Source organism: Oncorhynchus clarkii, chromosome 4 (assembly GCF_045791955.1).
Source record: "Oncorhynchus clarkii lewisi isolate Uvic-CL-2024 chromosome 4, UVic_Ocla_1.0, whole genome shotgun sequence".
Lineage (NCBI taxonomy): Eukaryota > Metazoa > Chordata > Actinopteri > Salmoniformes > Salmonidae > Oncorhynchus > Oncorhynchus clarkii.
In genome coordinates this window covers 92,293,057-92,306,973 of record NC_092150.1, presented here as the reverse complement: position 1 = coordinate 92,306,973, position 13,917 = coordinate 92,293,057, and the positions used below count along the sequence as shown (strand labels likewise).

The following is a 13,917-nucleotide window of genomic DNA, read 5'->3' as shown; positions in this document are numbered from 1 at the left end:
CACACACACACACACACACACACCCCCCCCACACACACACACACACGCACACACACACCCACACCCACCTCATCTCTAATTAGGCCATCAAACAGATGTTTGCTCGACAGTTGATCCATAACTAACCATATATTTAGATATCAGGTGAAGGGATGAGAGAGAAGGGGAGGGCAGGTAGTTTGCGACCCCGTCTGGCAACACAACACAAAGACACAGGGTACCTTACAGTCAATGTTCCCTCTGAGCTGTGTGTAGCTCATCCTGGACTGCCGTGATGAACTATCAGCCCACAATGTTCCCTCTGAGCTGTGTGTAGCTCATCCTGGACTGCCGTGATGAACTATCAGCCCACAATGTTCCCTCTGAGCTGTGTGTAGCTCATCCTGGACTGCCATGAAGAACTATCAGCCCACAATGTTCCCTCTGAGCTGTGTGTAGCTCATCCTGGACTGCCATGAAGAACTATCAGCCCACAATGTTCCCTATGAGCTGTGTGTAGCTCATCCTGGACTGCCATGAAGACCTATCAGCCCACAATGTTCCCTCTGAGCTGTGTGTAGCTCATCCTGGACTGCCATGAAGACCTATCAGCCCACAATGTTCCCTCTGAGCTGTGTGTAGCTCACCCTGGACTGCCGTGAAGAACTTTCAGCCCACAATGTTCCCACTGAGCTGTGTGTAGCTCATCCTGGACTGCCGTGAAGAACTTTCAGCCCACAATGTTCCCTCTGAGCTGTGTGTAGCTCATCCTGGACTGCCGTGATGAACTATCAGCCCACAATGTTCCCTCTGAGCTGTGTGTAGCTCATCCTGGACTGCCGTGAAGAACTTTCAGCCCACAATGTTCCCTCTGAGCTGTGTGTAGCTCATCCTGGACTGCCGTGAAGAACTTTCAGCCCACAATGTTCCCTCTGAGCTGTGTGTAGCTCATCCTGGACTGCCGTGAAGAACTTTCAGCCCACAATGTTCCCTCTGAGCTGTGTGTAGCTCACCCTGGACTGCCGTGAAGAACTTTCAGCCCACAATGTTCCCTCTGAGCTGTGTGTAGCTCATCCTGGACTGCCGTGAAGAACTTTCAGCCCACAATGTTCCCTCTGAGCTGTGTGTAGCTCACCCTGGACTGCCGTGAAGAACTTTCAGCCCACAATGTTCCCTCTGAGCTGTGTGTAGCTCATCCTGGACTGCCGTGAAGAACTTTCAGCCCACAATGTTCCCTCTGAGCTGTGTGTAGCTCATCCTGGACTGCCGTGAAGAACTTTCAGCCCACAATGTTCCCTCTGAGCTGTGTGTAGCTCATCCTGGACTGCCGGGAAGAACTTTCAGCCCACAATGTTCCCTCTGAGCTGTGTGTAGCTCATCCTGGACTGCCGTGAAGAACTTTCAGCCCACAATGTTCCCTCTGAGCTGTGTGTAGCTCACCCTGGACTGCCGTGAAGAACTTTCAGCCCACAATGTTCACACTGAGCTGTGTGTAGCTCATCCTGGACTGACGTGAAGAACTTTCAGCCCACAATGTTCCCTCTGAGCTGTGTGTAGCTCATCCTGGACTGCCGTGATGAACTATCAGCCCACAATGTTCCCTCTGAGCTGTGTGTAGCTCATCCTGGACTGCCGTGAAGAACTTTCAGCCCACAATGTTCCCTCTGAGCTGTGTGTAGCTCATCCTGGACTGCCGTGAAGAACTTTCAGCCCACAATGTTCCCTCTGAGCTGTGTGTAGCTCATCCTGGACTGCCGTGAAGAACTTTCAGCCCACAATGTTCCCTCTGAGCTGTGTGTAGCTCATCCTGGACTGCCGTGAAGAACTTTCAGCCCACAATGTTCCCTCTGAGCTGTGTGTAGCTCACCCTGGACTGCCGTGAAGAACTTTCAGCCCACAATGTTCCCTCTGAGCTGTGTGTAGCTCATCCTGGACTGCCGTGAAGAACTTTCAGCCCACAATGTTCCCTCTGAGCTGTGTGTAGCTCACCCTGGACTGCCGTGAAGAACTTTCAGCCCACAATGTTCCCTCTGAGCTGTGTGTAGCTCATCCTGGACTGCCGTGAAGAACTATCAGCCCACAATGTTCCCTCTGAGCTGTGTGTAGCTCATCCTGGACTGCCGTGAAGACCTATCAGCCCACAATGTTCCCTCTGAGCTGTGTGTAGCTCATCCTGGACTGCCGTGAAGAACTTTCAGCCCACAATGTTCCCTCTGAGCTGTGTGTAGCTCATCCTGGACTGCCGTGAAGAACTATCAGCCCACAATGTTCCCTCTGAGCTGTGTGTAGCTCATCCTGGACTGCCGTGAAGAACTTTCAGCCCACAATGTTCCCTCTGAGCTGTGTGTAGCTCACCCTGGACTGCCGTGAAGAACTTTCAGCCCACAATGTTCCCTCTGAGCTGTGTGTAGCTCACCCTGGACTGCCGTGAAGAACTTTCAGCCCACAATGTTCCCTCTGAGCTGTGTGTAGCTCACCCTGGACTGCCGTGAAGACCTATCAGCCCACAATGTTCCCTCTGAGCTGTGTGTAGCTCATCCTGGACTGCCGTGAAGAACTTTCAGCCCACAATGTTCCCTCTGAGCTGTGTGTAGCTCATCCTGGACTGCCGTGAAGAACTTTCAGCCCACAATGTTCCCTCTGAGCTGTGTGTAGCTCATCCTGGACTGCCGTGAAGACCTATCAGCCCACAATGTTCCCTCTGAGCTGTGTGTAGCTCATCCTGGACTGCCGTGAAGAACTTTCAGCCCACAATGTTCCCTCTGAGCTGTGTGTAGCTCATCCTGGACTGCCGTGAAGAACTTTCAGCCCACAATGTTCCCTCTGAGCTGTGTGTAGCTCATCCTGGACTGCCGTGAAGACCTATCAGCCCACAATGATCCCTCTGAGCTGTGTGTAGCTCATCCTGGACTGCCGTGAAGAACTTTCAGCCCACAATGTTCCCTCTGAGCTGTGTGTAGCTCATCCTGGACTGCCGTGAAGAACTTTCAGCCCACAATGTTCCCTCTGAGCTGTGTGTAGCTCACCCTGGACTGCCGTGAAGAACTTTCAGCCCACAATGTTCCCTCTGAGCTGTGTGTAGCTCATCCTGGACTGCCGTGAAGAACTTTCAGCCCACAATGTTCCCTCTGAGCTGTGTGTAGCTCATCCTGGACTGCCGTGAAGACCTATCAGCCCACAATGTTCCCTCTGAGCTGTGTGTAGCTCATCCTGGACTGCCGTGAAGAACTTTCAGCCCACAATGTTCCCTCTGAGCTGTGTGTAGCTCATCCTGGACTGCCGTGAAGACCTATCAGCCCACAATGTTCCCTCTGAGCTGTGTGTAGCTCATCCTGGACTGCCGTGAAGAACTTTCAGCCCACAATGTTCCCTCTGAGCTGTGTGTAGCTCATCCTGGACTGCCGTGAAGAACTTTCAGCCCACAATGTTCCCTCTGAGCTGTGTGTAGCTCATCCTGGACTGCCGTGAAGAACTTTCAGCCCACAATGTTCCCTCTGAGCTGTGTGTAGCTCATCCTGGACTGCCGTGAAGAACTTTCAGCCCACAATGTTCCCTCTGAGCTGTGTGTAGCTCATCCTGGACTGCCGTGAAGAACTTTCAGCCCACAATGTTCCCTCTGAGCTGTGTGTAGCTCATCCTGGACTGCCGTGAAGAACTTTCAGCCCACAATGTTCCCTCTGAGCTGTGTGTAGCTCATCCTGGACTGCCGTGAAAAACTATCAGCCCACGCAGAGAAGCACGAGATGGAAATGAACTCGACTTTCTATTTGCTGTGGGAATTTTGATCAAATCAATGCAATATTAGCTACTTTTCAATGTAACAAACACAAAACGAATTATGCAAGAGATTGCGTTCTGTGTACTACACATCGGAGTAGAATTGACAGGCACGACTCAGGCACATCCTCTACACAGAGCGGTGCGCCATAACCCCTCAGAGCTGCAGTACGTAGATGGAACCTTTAGACTGGAACAGGGGAAAACCATGATAAAATGATGGATGAGGGGGGGATCCTTCATTTATCATGGTTGTTACATTAAAAGCAGCTAATATTGCGTTGATTAACACGGTCCAAGCACACCAAGACAGTCGTAAAGAGGGCACGACAACACCTATACCCCCTCAGGAGGCTGAAAAGATTTGGCATGGGTCCTCAGATCCTCAAAAGGTTCTAAAGCTGCACCATCGAGAGCAACTGGTTGCATCACAGCCTGGTATGGCCACTGCTTGGCCTCCGACCGCAAGGCACTACAGAGGGTAGTGTGTACTGCCCAGTATATCACCGGGGCCAAACTTCCTGCCATCCAGGACCTCTATACCAGGCGGTGTCAGAGAAAGGCCCTCAAAATGGTCAAAGACTCCAGCCACCCAAGTCATAGACTGTTCTCTCTGCATCACAGCAAGCGGTACCGGAGCGCCAAGTCTAGGTCTAAGAGGCTTCTAAACAGCTTCTACCCCCAAGCCATAAGACCACTGAACATCTATTCAAACGGCTTGCAGTGCCCTACTGGTTAGGGGATCGTAAGTAAACCATAAGACTCCTGAACATCTATTCAAACGGCTTGCAGTGCCCCACTGGTTAGGGGATCGTAAGTAAACTATAAGACTCCTGAACATCTATTCAAACGGCTTGCAGTGCCCCACTGGTTAGGGGATCGTAAGTAAACCATAAGACTCCTGAACATCTATTCAAACGGCTTGCAGTGCCCCACTGGTTAGGGGATCGTAAGTAAACCATAAGACTCCTGAACATCTATTCAAACGGCTTGCAGTGCCCCACTGGTTAGGGGATCGTAAGTAAACCATAAGACTCCTGAACATCTATTCAAACGGCTTGCAGTGCCCCACTGGTTAGGGGATCGTAAGTAAACTATAAGACTCCTGAACATCTATTCAAACGGCTTGCAGTGCCCCACTGGTTAGGGGATCGTAAGTAAACCATAAGACTCCTGAACATCTATTCAAACGGCTTGCAGTGCCCCACTGGTTAGGGGATCGTAAGTAAACCATAAGACTCCTGAACATCTATTCAACCGGCTTGCAGTGCCCCACTGGTTAGGGGATCGTAAGTAAACTATAAGACTCCTGAACATCTATTCAAACGGCTTGCAGTGCCCCACTGGTTAGGGGATCGTAAGTAAACCATAAGACTCCTGAACATCTATTCAAACGGCTTGCAGTGCCCCACTGGTTAGGGGATCGTAAGTAAACCATAAGACTCCTGAACATCTATTCAAACGGCTTGCAGTGCCCCACTGGTTAGGGGATCGTAAGTAAACCATAAGACTCCTGAACATCTATTCAACCGGCTTGCAGTGCCCCACTGGTTAGGGGATCGTAAGTAAACCATAAGACTCCTGAACATCTATTCAACCGGCTTGCAGTGCCCCACTGGTTAGGGGATCGTAAGTAAACCATAAGACTCCTGAACATCTATTCAAACGGCTTGCAGTGCCCCACTGGTTAGGGGATCGTAAGTAAACCATAAGACTCCTGAACATCTATTCAAACGGCTTGCAGTGCCCCACTGGTTAGGGGATCGTAAGTAAACCATAAGACTCCTGAACATCTATTCAACCGGCTTGCAGTGCCCCACTGGTTAGGGGATCGTAAGTAAACCATAAGACTCCTGAACATCTATTCAAACGGCTTGCAGTGCCCCACTGGTTAGGGGATCGTAAGTAAACCATAAGACTCCTGAACATCGATTCAACCGGCTTGCAGTGCCCTACTGGTTAGGGGATCGTAAGTAAGCGCATGTGACTAATAACATTTGATTTTGAAGCTGTCATCAAGGCAAATGGTGGCTACTTTGAAGAATCTCAAAATATATTTAGATTTGTTTAACACTTTTTTGGTTACTACATGACTCCATGTGTGTTATTTCATAGTTGTGATGTCTTCACTATTATTCTACAATGTAGAAAATAGTAAAAATAAAGAAAAACCCTGGAATGAGTAGATGTCATTTTTTAAAGGGTGGCTCACATCATTTCCAATCCTTCCAATATTTACCTTTTTTGAAAAGAAACTATACATTTTTTAATGTTTTTATTTATTCATTTACCTGATTTTCCTTTTGGATTATTTAGCCCTAACCCTACCACCCCCCTCCCCTAATCAAAGTAAACTAATTAAATATACTTTATTATTTAGCCCTAACCCTACCACCCCCCTCCCCTAATCGGAGTAAACTAATGAAATATACTTTATTATTTAGCCCTAACCCTACCACCCCCCTCCCCTAATCGGAGTAAACTAATGAAATATACTTTATTATTTAGCCCTAACCCTACCACCCCCCTCCCCTAATCGGAGTAAACTAATGAAATATACTTTATTATTTAGCCCTAACCCTACCACCCCCCTCCCCTAATCGGAGTAAACTAATGAAATATACTTTATTATTTAGCCCTAACCCTACCACCCCCCTCCCCTAATCGGAGTAAACTAATGAAATATACTTTATTATTTAGCCCTAACCCTACCACCCCCCTCCCCTAATCGGAGTAAACTAATGAACAACACCACTTACAGTAAGTAGGCTCCTACCTCCACTTTATACATGAAGACATTTCACAGACACAGTTTATATAAGTTATCTTTTGTTTGTTTTTAGTCCATTCAGCTACTTTCAACCCCTCACATCCATCTCTGAAAACGTTCCAGTGTTGATTTCTGTCATAACTTTTTCCACTGTGCTGTTTCACAAACGTTCTGAACCTTTCTATTCTCATAGTTTCTTACAGATTGTAAATTAAAGATAAACAATGTTGGTAAAAAGTATTATATTATTGATCGATTGACTTTTTAAACCACTCAGCAGTACTATTATTTGCAATCTTTCAGCCATTTCTGAACCTGCGAACAAAAACAAGCTACATATGGGCAGTGCCAAAACAAGTGATCTAGTGCCTTGCAGCGGTAGTACTATAACAGTACCTTGTAGTACTATAACAGTACCTTGTAGTACTATAACAGTACCTTGTAGTACTATAACAGTACCTTGTAGTACTATAACAGTACCTTGTAGTACTATAACAGTACATTGTAGTATTATAATAGTACCTTCTAGTATTATAATAATGCCTTCTAGTATTATAACAGTGCCTTGTAGTATTATAACAGTACCTTGTAGTACTATAACAGTACCTTGTAGTACTATAACAGTACCTTGTAGTACTATAACAGTGCCTTGTAGTACTATAACAGTACCTTGTAGTACTATAACAGTACCTTGTAGTACTATAACAGTACCTTGTAGTACTATAACAGTACCTTGTAGTACTATAACAGTACCTTGTAGTACTATAACAGTACATTGTAGTATTATAATAGTACCTTCTAGTATTATAATAATGCCTTCTAGTATTATAACAGTGCCATGTAGTGGTAGTATTATAACAGTACCTTGTAGTGGTAGTATTATAACAGTACCTTGTATTGGTAGTATTATAACAGTACCGTGTAGTACCATAACAGTACCTTGTAGTACTATAACAGTACCTTGTAGTACTATAACAATACCTTGTAGTATTATAACAGTATATTGTAGTATTATAACATTATTTTATAGTATTATAACAGTGCATTGTAGTACTATAACAGTACCTCATAGTGGTAGTATTATAACAATACCGTGTAGTATTATAACAGTACCATGTAGTGGTAGTATTATAACAGTACCTTCTAGTATTATAACAGTACCTTGTAGTGGTCGTATTATAACAGTACCTTTAAGTATTATAACAGTACCTCGTAGTAGTATAACAGTACCTCGTAGAACTATAACAGTACCTCATAGTACTATAACAGTACCTCATAGTACTATAACAGTACCTCGTAGTATTATAATAGTACCTTGTAGTATTATAATAGTACCTTGTAGTATTATAATAGTACCTTGTAGTATTATAATAGTACATTGTAGTATTATAATAGTACCTTCTAGTATTATAACAGTACCATGTAGTGGTAGTATTATAACAGTACCTTGTAGTACTATAACAGTACCTTGTAGTACTATAACAGTACCTTGTAGTACTATAACAGTTAAGCCAGAAAAGGAACGTTCTCACACAAACTGATCCAGGATCAGATCAGAGTCGAACAAACTCACTGAAGGACCAAATTGACGAGTTCAAACTGACGTTTGGAAAATTAAGTCTTTCTGTGGATGACCTAGACGAAGCAGAAAAGGTCATCATTCGATTTGAGCAACGACAGCACTTTAAACAAGAACTTGCACTAGTTGTGAAAGGAAAACAACGTGCCAAGAGAAGCGGCTCAATCTGTAAGCTTGATCCAATTGTTGACAATGGCATTCTGAGAGTAGGAGGAAGGTTAAAGCAAAGCTGCTATGCCTACGGAACTAAAGAATCCCATGATCCTGCCCAAAGACTCCCACATCTCCAGACTGATCTTACTCCACATCCATGAGCAGGTCGGCCCCTCTGGGAGAGGCCACATGCTTTCTAGACTTCACCAGCGATATTGGATACCCCGTGCCAACTCCTTAGCAAGGAAGATCCGTAAGAGCTGTGTCTTCTGCAGGCGGATGCAAGCTAGAGCTGGAGAACAGAAGATGGCCGACCTTCCACCAGATCGGGTGTCACATGATTTTCCACCCTTCACCCATATGGGTATAGATTACTTCGGCCCCATAGAGGTGAAGCGAGTTCATGTGAAGCGGTACAGTGGGATCTTTACTTGCCTTGTGAGTCGAGCTGTCCATCTAGAAGTTGCTAGTTATCTGGACACTGATTCCTGCATCAATGCCCTGAGCAGGTTCATCTGTCGAAGGGGCCCAGTAACAAGTATCAGAACAGACAATGGCACCAACTTCGTTGGAACACACAGAGAGCTAGGAGAAGCTCTGAAAGAGCTGGATCACAGCAAGATTCAAAATGAATTACTGAAGGTAGGAGTGACATGGTCATTCAAACCTCGCTCTGGAGCCCACCATGGGGGGGGGGGTATGGGAGAGGTTGATCCGTCTGGAGGGGGGGGGGGGGGGAGGTTGATCCGTCTGGAGCCCACCATGGGAGGGGGGGTATGGGAGAGGTTGATCCGTCTGGAGCCCACCATGGGAGGGGGGGTATGGGAGAGGTTGATCCGTCTGGTGAAAAATATCTTTAGTCCTTAAAAAGTACTGGATGACAGCCTTGTGTGAAGTTGAGGCGATTATGAACGACAGACCAATCACAACTGTAACAAATGACCCTAATGATCTAGAACCCCTGACTCAGAACCATCTGCTTCATCTGAAAGCCAGTCTTGCCACCAGGACCATTCCACAGAGGAGATCTATACTCACCAAGGAGACGGACGTAAAATATATCACTGACCTCTTCTGGAAGAGATGGATCAGGGAGTTTTGTTCCACTTATGAAGGAGAGGAACAAGTGGAACAAAACTAAGAGAAACTTCAGTCCTGGTGACCGTCGATGACATCACACCCCAAGATACTCTTGGCCAAAGGGGCGTGTGGTGGAGGCTTTGTCAGGGGCCAATGGGCTTGTCCGGAGTGTCATGGTAAAGACCAAGACCAATATATTACAGAGACCTATCAATAAACTCTGTCTGCCCCTTGAGGTGGCTGAGTGAGACACACACACACACACACACACACACACACACACACACACACACACACACACAGCTCCATCTTTGAATCACGTGCACCTCTGATTCGTTGATGTCGTAGAAATACATTATTGTACGTCAAACTCTTGACATTGTTTGGGGAAGTTGAACACTTCAACTCAGACCGAGATCTATGGACTCTTTTCCTACATGGCACCTTGTATATTTGTATATAGCTATGAACTGTAATAGTGCTCTGGTATAGAATGTTTTGTTTATTGGCTCTAGTTGAATATTAAGTAACTGTTGTGCATTCAGTGCAGTCAACAATTAGGGGCCGGTATGTTAGAGCCGATTTGGACATATCTGTGTGAAAGACTGAACATACGGAGCTCCATGTATATTTCTGTAAATATATTAATGTACATGATGAAATATTAGGTACCTTTATGATGTATATTTACCTGATTGAGATATATTCATTTGTTGTTAGTGTAACTCAGTTTTTGGCCCCCCCTCTTGCCTGTTCATTGTATTGTGGTAAGTGTGTTAGGATAAAGGCAGGAAGTTGGGCCTTCGGGGGAGGGAGGAGTCCTTGCTAGATGCGGGAGGGGGAGTCCTTGCTAGATGCGGGAGGGGGAGTCCTTGCTAGATGCGGGAGGGGGAGTCCTTGCTAGATGCGGGAGGGGGAGTCCTTGCTAGATGCGGGAGGGGGAGTCCTTGCTAGATGCGGGAGGAGGAGTCCTTGCTAGATGCGGGAGAGGGAGTCCTTGCTAGATGCGGGAGAGGGAGTCCTTGCTAGATGCGGGAGAGGGAGTCCTTGCTAGATGCGGGAGGGGGAGTCCTTGCTAGATGCGGGAGAGGGAGTCCTTGCTAGATGCAGGAGAGGGAGTCCTTGCTAGATGCAGGAGAGGGAGTCCTTGCTAGATGCGGGAGAGGGAGTCCTTGCTAGATGCGGGAGAGGGAGTCCTTGCTAGATGCGGGAGAGGGAGTCCTTGCTAGATGCGGAAGCGGTATAGTTTTTTGACCATACAGACATACAGACAGACAGACATACAGACAGGTCATAATATGTATTTTCCATATCAAGTATTCTATGCTTTAGGTTGATTGGATAATCATTTATTTGTTAGATATCAGAAGAATAAACATTTTTGTTGCACCATATCCCTGGATGTCATTGAATGTTTGGCTGTTTGGAAACCTTGAGTGTGGACTGTATGGTACCAAACAACCCCGCTTCAGGCTTGGGCAGTGGCTATGGTAAAGAGGAAAGGCAGCCACTATAACCTTGTAGTACTATAACAGTACCATGTAGTATTATAACAGTACCATGTAGTATTATAACAGTACCCTGTAGTACTATAACAGTACCATGTAGTATTATAACAGTACCTTGTAGTATTATAACAGTACATTGTAGTATTATAACAGTACATTGTAGTATTATAACAGTACCTTGTAGTACTATAACAGTACCTTGTAGTACTATAACAGTACCATGTAGTATTATAACAGTACCTTGTAGTACTATAACAGTACCTTGTAGTATTATAACAGTACATTGTAGTATTATAACAGTACATTGTAGTATTATAACAGCACCTTGTAGTACTATAACAGTACATTGTAGTATTATAACAGTACCTTGTAGTATTATACCAGTACATTGGAGTGGTAGTATTAACATAACCTTGTAGTATTATAACAGTACCTTGTAGTATAATAACATTACCATTTAGTATAATAGCAGTACCTTGTAGTATTATAACATTGCCTTGTAGTATAATAACAGTACCTTGTAGTGGTAGTATTAACAGTACATTATAGTATTATAACAGTACATTGTAGTATTATAAGAGTACCTTGTAGTATAATAAGAGTACCTTGAAATGGTAGTATTAACAGTACCTTGTAGTATAATAATAGTACCTTGTAGTGGTAGTATTAACAGTACATTGTAGTATTATAACAGTACATTGTAGTATAATAACAGTAACTTGTAGTGGTAGTATTAACAGTACATTGTAGTATTATAAGAGTACCTTGTAGTATAATAAGAGTGCCTTGTAATGGTAGTATTAACAGTACATTGTAGTATTATACCAGTACCTTGTAGTATTATAACAGTACCTTGTAGTGGTAGTAGTATATTGTAGTGGTAGTATTAACAGTACCTTGTAGTGGTAGTATTATATTGTAGTGGTAGTATTAACAGTACCTTGTAGTGGTTGTATTAACAGCACCTTGTAGTGGTAGTGTATTGTAGTGGTAGTATTAACAGTACCTTGTAGTGGTAGTATTATATTGTAGTGGTTGTATTAACAGTACCTTGTAGTGGTAGTAGTATATTGTAGTGGTAGTATTATATTGTAGTGGTAGTATTAACAGTACATTGTAGTGGTAGTATTATATTGTAGTGGTAGTATTAACAGCACCTTGTAGTGGTAGTATATTGTAGTGGTAGTATTAACAGTACCTTGTAGTGGTAGTATATTGTAGTGGTAGTATTAACAGTACCTTGTAGTGGTAGTATATTGTAGTGGTAGTATTAACAGCACCTTGTAGTGGTAGTATATTGTAGTGGTAGTATTAACAGTACATTGTAGTGGTAGTATTATATTGTAGTGGTAGTATTAACAGCACCTTGTAGTGGTAGTATTATATTGTAGTGGTAGTATTAACAGTACCTTGTAGTGGTAGTATTATATTGTAGTGGTAGTATTAACAGTACATTGTAGTGGTAGTATTATATTGTAGTGGTAGTATTATATTGTAGTGGTAGTATTAACAGTACATTGTAGTGGTAGTATTATATTGTAGTGGTAGTATTAACAGCACCTTGTAGTGGTAGTATTAACAGTACCTTGTAGTGGTAGTATTATATTGTAGTGGTAGTATTATATTGTAGTGGTAGTATTAACAGTACATTGTAGTGGTAGTATTATATTGTAGTGGTAGTATTAACAGTACCTTGTAGTGGTAGTATATTGTAGTGGTAGTATTATATTGTAGTGGTAGTATTATATTCTAGTGGTAGTACATTGTAGTGGTAGTAGTATATTGTAGTGGTAGTATTAACAGTACCTTGTAGTGGTATTATATTGTAGTGGTAGTATTATATTGTAGTGGTAGTACATTGTAGTGGTAGTAGTATATTGTAGTGGTAGTATTAACAGTACCTTGTAGTGGTATTATATTGTAGTGGTAGTGTATTGTAGTGGTAGTATTACATTGTAGTGGTAGTATTATATTGTAGTGGTAGTATTATATTGTAGTGGTAGTATTACATTGTAGTGGTAGTATTACATTGTAGTGGTAGTATTATATTGTAGTGGTAGTATTACATTGTAGTGGTAGTATTATATTGTTGTGGTAGTATTAGCAGCACCTTGTAGTGGTAGTATTATATTGTTGTGGTAGTATTAACAGTACCTTGTTGTGGTAGTATTAACAACACCTTGTAGTGGTAGTATTATATTGTAGTGGTAGTATTAACAGTACCTTGTTGTGGTAGTATTATATTGGTGTGGTAGTATTAACAGTACCTTGTTGTGGTAGTATTAACAACACCTTGTAGTGGTAGTATTATATTGTAGTGGTAGTATTAACAGTACCTTGTTGTGGTAGTATTATATTGGCGTGGTAGTATTAACAACACCTTGTTGTGGTAGTATTATATTGTAGTGGTAGTATTAACAGTACCTTGTTGTGGTAGTATTATATTGGTGTGGTAGTATTAACAGTACGTTGTTGTGGTAGTATTAACAACACCTTGTAGTGGTAGTATTATATTGTAGTGGTAGTATTAACAGTACATTGTAGTGGTAGTATTATATTGTAGTGGTAGTATTAACAGTACATTGTAGTGGTAGTATTATATTGTAGTGGTAGTATTATATTGTAGTGGTAGTATTATATTGTAGTGGTAGTATTAACAGTACATTGTAGTGGTATTATATTGTAGTGGTAGTATTAACAGTACATTGTAGTGGTAGTATTATATTGTAGTGGTAGTAATATATTGTAGTGGTAGTATTATATTGTAGTGGTAGTATTAACAGTACCTTGTAGTGGTAGTATATTGTAGTGGTAGTATTATATTGTAGTGGTAGTATTATATTGTAGTGGTTTTATTAACAGTACCTTGTAGTGGTATTATATTGTAGTGGTAGTATTAACAGTACATTGTAGTGGTAGTATTATATTGTAGTGGTAGTATTATATTGTAGTGGTAGTATTATATTGTAGTGGTAGTATTAACAGTACCTTGTAGTGGTAGTATATTGACATTGAAGGACTCCAGCACAGAGAGGGAGCTGATGATATCCATCTCCTCCTGAACTGCAGGT

General features: G+C 43.0%; 1 protein-coding gene across 1 annotated transcript in view; it reads right to left on the bottom strand.

Moving 5' to 3' along the window:
* LOC139407442 (NBAS subunit of NRZ tethering complex-like) overlaps nucleotides 1-13,917 on the bottom strand; it is a 289,155-nt gene that overhangs the window by 160,601 nt on the left and 114,637 nt on the right. The window contains exon 31 of the mRNA XM_071151235.1: nucleotides 13,835-13,917. This exon is cut by the window's right edge and continues 30 nt beyond it. Within this exon, the coding sequence (XP_071007336.1) occupies nucleotides 13,835-13,917 (83 nt within the window). The remainder of the gene's footprint in view (nucleotides 1-13,834) is intronic.